This window comes from Plodia interpunctella, chromosome 16 (genome assembly GCF_027563975.2).
Source record: "Plodia interpunctella isolate USDA-ARS_2022_Savannah chromosome 16, ilPloInte3.2, whole genome shotgun sequence".
NCBI classification, from domain to species: Eukaryota; Metazoa; Arthropoda; class Insecta; order Lepidoptera; family Pyralidae; genus Plodia; species Plodia interpunctella.
The window spans coordinates 8289026-8295254 of NC_071309.1; the positions used below are offsets into that span (position 1 = coordinate 8289026).

At 33.1% G+C, this 6229-nt stretch overlaps 1 protein-coding gene across 1 annotated transcript; it reads left to right on the plus strand.

Moving 5' to 3' along the window:
- The first annotated feature begins 135 nt into the window (after positions 1-135).
- Positions 136-5462, plus strand: LOC128676425 (DNA replication complex GINS protein PSF1-like). The gene is made up of 3 exons (XM_053756526.2): positions 136-302; positions 620-684; positions 1429-5462. Exons 1-3 carry the CDS (start codon positions 231-233, stop codon positions 1877-1879), a joined length of 588 nt encoding a protein of 195 aa, XP_053612501.1. The 5' UTR covers positions 136-230; the 3' UTR covers positions 1880-5462.
- Positions 5463-6229: the final 767 nt, after the last annotated feature.

The window sequence follows — 6229 nt, forward strand, 5'->3', positions numbered from 1 at the left end:
CAGTAATGGTGATTGCATTGGCTTTGTGGCATGATATTGTCAAAGTAGGCAAAAGAAACGCGCACGCACCGCCGCGCCGCGCGCCTCAGCCACACTTAAGTGTCAATGTCAATATGTATCTATACTGTTTGACACTTGATTGCATTTTGATGGATGGATGGTTCAGTTGACATTATTACCTGCTGTTTTGTTTTGTTGTTGTAATATAATAGATAGGTTTTTTAAATGAAATGTTTGCCGAAAAAGTTATAGAGTTATTAAAAGAAGCTGAGCGCCATCCAGATACCATTGACCCATTCAATGTGAGTACATAATTATATATTTTCATGTCTGTGAGCATCATTACTTGTAAAATTTGCTGCTTTAACTTAGTACAAACATAATATTAGTACCTATTTTAATAATATTCCATATAACAATCTCATGGCAATACAATTAATGGGGGTTGGCTTTAGAATAAGTACTTAAAATATATTATTTTACCTAGATCTACTTTTTTATTCGTTTATTTGAAATAATCTAAAAATTGACCAAAACTTGTCAAAACTTGCAGTGACATTGTCTACATTATTTATCGAAGTCCTGTTCTGTTATAATATTCATATTATAATAATTCCAGGATGAAAAAATTCGTCAAATCTTAGAAGAAATGAAAGTGCTTTTCAACATGAACATGAATGATGCGTAAGTAGCTTATACTTCATGGTATTTATTTATTTATTTTATTTTATAACACATTAAATAGGCTCATTAGGCTCATTGAAGTTTGGATATTTTATCTAATCTGTTTTAAAACTGTTGACATTCCATTCATTGATCATCTTATCCTGTGTTTTGTTTGCTAACACAGGGTCGCAACTGTACTTCTTCTGCTGCATGGTTTGTGATATGAAATGGCCCAAGCACCTCCAACTTGTAGAAATTAGTAGTTATCAAACTGAATTATTTTTGAAAATTTACAAAGACAACTGTCATCCAAATACTTTGTCATTAATTTGCAAAGCCAATATTTAAAATAAATAAATATATTAGGACAAATCACACAGATTGAGCTAGCACAAGTCTCGTCTCATAACACAAGTCTCAATACTTTGGGAAGTTCGAGACTACTATATACTAACTCAACGATACTGTATTTTATAACAAATACATATATAGATAAACATCCAAGATCCGGGTCAATCAGAAAAAGATCATTTTCCATCATGAGCCGACCGGGGATCGAACCCGGGACCTGTCGGTTCAGTGGCAAGAACATTACCACTGCGCCACCGAGGTCGTCGATTTCTATTATTCTAATTATACATACATACTTATACATATTATTACTTTTTGTTATAGTCTAAATAAATGAAATTCCCTATTTATAGTAGGTATATTAAGACACACATACCTCTTCAACCTAATATAGTCCCTATTTGTTGGCAGAAATGCATCATCAGAGAACAAGTTATTATGGACAACTGTGCAAGTAAGACATTCAGCACTAGAAAGAAATAAACGTTGTCTTCTGGCATACCTTTACAGTCGAATGAATAAAATTAAAACTTTACGATGGGAATTCGGCTCAGCCTTGCCGTCCGACGTCAGGGAGCTATTGTCGGATGACGAATATAATTGGTTCTCAAAATATTCAACGAATCTAGCATCATACATGAGATCCCTCGGAGCAGACATTGGCTACAGCGGTATAGATCTTACGGAGAATCTGAAACCACCTAAATCGCTGTACATTGAAGTGCTGTGTTTGTCGGACTACGGCAAGTTGGAATTGGAGGATGGTGATGTGATAATGTTAAAGAAAAATAGTAGACATTTTTTACCTACATCCGAGTGCCAGACTTTGATAAGACAAGGTGTTTTGAAACAAATAGTTTAGTATTAAATTAAACAATAGTTTGTTCGAATATAAGTTTTCAATCTTTTTCAAATGCAACTGTTTTTAATCCAGAAATTTGCCTTGTAATTTATAAAAAAGTTAAAACATTCAGATTCAGATTCTTTATTGCAAGTCACATGTTCGAAAATATGTTTTGTCACTATCGCACTTTATAATATTTGAAATTGACAGAAAGAGACAAAACGTATTTCAGCTTAGAGTATGTTTTAACTTTTTTTATGAATAATAGGGTTAATGGGTGAATTTCACGAGTACCATAAACAAAAACTGTACCATACACAGTAATCAATTTAATTATCCTATTTTATAAATAAGTACTGGTACAATGTTAATTTTATCAATGTTTAATTTTAACGCTACACGCCGCGTTCATACGGTCGTGAAATTCAACCTTATATCTAAACCCTTCTATAAAGTTTTATATGGGTGGTACGCAGAGCGTTTCGACCGCTGCGGCCGCGTCGTTATTACGATCCGTCCATTCTTTGTATAAATTAAAAAGAATGGAATGACAGCGCGACCGCAGTGGTTGAAGCACTCTGAGAAGGAAACACCCATTTCTCATGGATGAGGGTCACTAGAAGGCCTATCAGCTACAACGAAATATAGAAACGCGTAACACGTTACCTGCTGACTCTTTGTATACGTCCTAATATACGTCCTATACTTACTTTGTCCCATATCCTTTACGCATCGTGTAAAAATAAAAAGCAAGAACGTCTGGACGCGATGACGTGCTACATGTTTTACGTTTCACGGTACCCAGCCCTAGATCCACTAGTTGACTCTAGTGTCAAATTTAAATGTTATGCCTGTATTGCGTGAGACAGTGTGAAGGACTTCATAAGCTTCAGAATATCACCAGGTACAAAGTCCTCCAACTTTGGATAGGCAGCTCTAAAGACGTCCAGTCATTCTCCATATCCAATTTTTTCGACACCCGTATTTCGTACGCATTCAATGATCAGTTTATATTATGCTCTTGTTATGTTGCACAATTTTCTTGTTTAGGTTCCTTAGGTTTTTGCATAGCAAAATTTGAAGTCGATAACTTTGCAGACTACTGCAGTCAGGGGTCTTAAATAAATAAATAAATCAATCTTACTCTACGAATAAATATCGTTATTAACAATATCTTATTTATAAAAATAGTTTTTTCGAAATTCGTTCATATGAATTTCGTAACATGTAGTCAGATTTCTCAAGAAAAAGTTCTATGATATATTTATTATTGATCATATCTTGGGATTAGTGGGAATCGAACCAGCATCATTCCAGGAGAAGTCGAGACGAATTCGGTACGCCTGACTCGTGTAAGTAGTTGTTTCAACTATCTATTTTACCGGTAGGTACATACAGTACCGTTACTATTTAATTTACAGCTTTCAGCCTCAGTTTCGTTCGCCTTAATATCGCTACTAAGAAAATACCTGACCTATGACTATATGGATGATTTTATTTTATTATCTATCTAGATAAAATGCTGGTTACCAAGCAATATTTACAGTCAAATTGCATAGGTCGTTCGTGTTACACTACCGTTGCGAATACTATGCGTTGCGTTATACAATGAGCTACGTACGGATAAGAATCCTAGCTGTTCCTTTAATGGCATGCATTTTCTCAAGTAAGATTACGCATTACCTCCTATTATAAGAAAAATAATTTTAACATTTTCGCACTTAGTTCTTGTTGAATTGTATAGTTAAATTTCAATTTATCTAAGTATATTCCGTATGTAGGTACCTAAGCCACTACTGCAGTATAATAGATTTCTATGGAAGGAATACTGCGTCTAATTTGATATGTCGGCATGGTAACTACTGTATTTTACTAAACTTGAGGTTGCGAAAGTCTTTTGTATATTTTTTTTTGTTAAAAAAACTGAAACTAATTTATACAGCATATTATGTAAATTAATAAAAAAGTTACTTACGTAATACCCTTTTAAAGTCGAAAGGGCAAACGGTACTGTAATATAATAGCGTAAAGATTTTTAATTTTGAAAACTAATGTACAGTCAACTGCACGTAAATTTGCCCCATGTAACGGCAATAGCGGTGAATTCGCAATGGTTTTGGACTGATCAAGGATACATACCTACAAGGAAGTATTAAATCTATGGTCCATGTGGAGTCCGACCTTAGTCAATTGAGTACAATACGAGTAATTTATATAGATATAATTTTTATATAAGTATTACACGTTCTATTTTGTCTATGTAAAAAATAGTTAATAATAGAAGTATTCAAATATGGCCATTAGCAGTAGTTATAGTATTACTAAGTATATATACATATATATAGGTATACCGAAGTATTTTTGGATATTACTTACTCGGTAAGGTGAATACAAACATGAATATAACAGCTGAACATAGTTTTTAATGCGATTTTAGTCTTAAGTTATGTTTACAATAGAAATGGAACATTCAATTCTTCTGGTGACATTCGTGTTTCGTAAAAGGTATACAAGCTCTCTAATAATACCTACTTAAATAAATACATAAATGAGCACTCTGTGACAGGTGCACTAAGTATTCGATGTTTATAATTCCGATAGTAAACAGTTATCCCACCGAAAATATAATGTAAAGAACTAGCAAAGTCTCAATAAAATAAGATGTTTAAAATTGAATATAACATCTTCCATCTCGATTTACCGCAATATGTGGTAAGTGGTTTCCATGAAAAGTGCATGTCAATGTAAAACAAATTGTATGAAATTCGTAAGCAATTTTCCACATTAAAATAACAAAATATTTAATCTGAAAAAGCCGATAACCGAAGGAGCACTGAACTTATGAATGGGCTTGCTTGGATTAGGTATATCTTGTTTTATTACAGACACAGCTGTAAGAAAACAAAAGTGAAAATTTACATAGAAAATTATTACATGTTCAATTTTACTCATCTGAGTAAATAATGACACATAGGAATTCTTACAGAAACATATACCTAGATTCTGTAACAATTATTTAGTGTTGTTTCTGTGGTTTTAGCCTAATGCATTATGTGTATTGTTTTTTATTGTATTGTCTCTAAAATGATAATAAATAAACAAAATAAATAAATAGGTTATGTAGCATTGTTAATGAAAATGTAAATAAATAAACTATTATTGGACATTTCTACGCAGACTGTGTCAGTATATGTTGCACTCCAAATTGTAAACATATATTATTTATAACAATCATATTCTGTGGAATCAATGAATTTCATTCTTAAATAGGTCAAAATATTTAGCCCTATGCTGTTATAAAAAATAATAATTAAGAAATGTAATTACTATGTAATAAAAAATATGTTTAAGCTTTCAAACGAGAATTGGCTTCTGGACTATGTAATAAAACAAAACCTAAGTTTAACATCTTATATTTTATTTCATAATAATAATAATGATATAATATCGATCCTCACATATATTATAAATGCGAAAGTTTGTGAGGACGTATGTGTTTATGTATGTTTGTTGTTCGTTCGCGCAGAATATAATGGACGGATTATTATGGAACTTGATACACGGGTAGAGCATAACACGGAATAACATATTATTGTAATTTTATCCCGAAACGAATACGGGAGTAGGTGCAACAAACTGAGAGCCGGTCTCGGGGTATAGCCGGCTATACTTAGATCTAACCGCGCTCGGTTTTGCCGTAAAATATACTTACTCTTTCGTACAAATCCTAATGTTAATGGGATGAGTCAACCGATTCAAAATTGATTAACTGGTGATATTGTCTATAAAGTTGTGTTGTGGGATGAGTTGACCAAACAGCCGAATTTTTTTTGGAATAAACTTGTTCTCGTTGTCATATGCCAAAGACACGCAAGGAAGAAGAGAAAACCACCCGTCCTCATTCATAATATTTTTTCAAAAACTTCAAACGGAGTATTAACAATGCGCTGATTGATTCATATTCATAGTAGTGGGGAAAGTTCACATATCATTGGTCGAAGTCCCAGGCGAAAATCTAGTGACGTGGGTAAGTACAGCCAACAGCACATCAAGTTACGCGTCATGAACCTCTATGGCGGCGCTGTAATAGCGACGAGTTTGCAACGAATTTGAGTAGGTTGATGTGCTGTTGACTGTATATATAACTACAGTCAACAGCACATCAACAGACATAAATGGTTGCAAAATCGCCGTTATTACCAGATCATAGAGTCTATTATTGAGTAGATTATAAACATGGAACGCATATAAAACTACACATTTGAATATTAGAAATATATTTAAGCATATTACGTTTGAGATAAAAAAAAGTGGAAACAATGCGTTAAGTAAAAAATGATATTGAAACGAAACAATGAGAATTCCGTA

Excerpts from the sequence above, each read along its gene's own strand:
- LOC128676425 (XM_053756526.2), top strand. The coding sequence starts at position 231 with ATGTTTGCCGAAAAAGTTATAGAGTTATTAAAAGAAGCTGAGCGCCAT. Across the intron at positions 303-619 it reads ATACCATTGACCCATTCAAT|GATGAAAAAATTCGTCAAAT; the intron begins GTGAGTACATAA and ends TAATAATTCCAG. Across the intron at positions 685-1,428 it reads AACATGAACATGAATGATGC|AAATGCATCATCAGAGAACA; the intron begins GTAAGTAGCTTA and ends ATTTGTTGGCAG.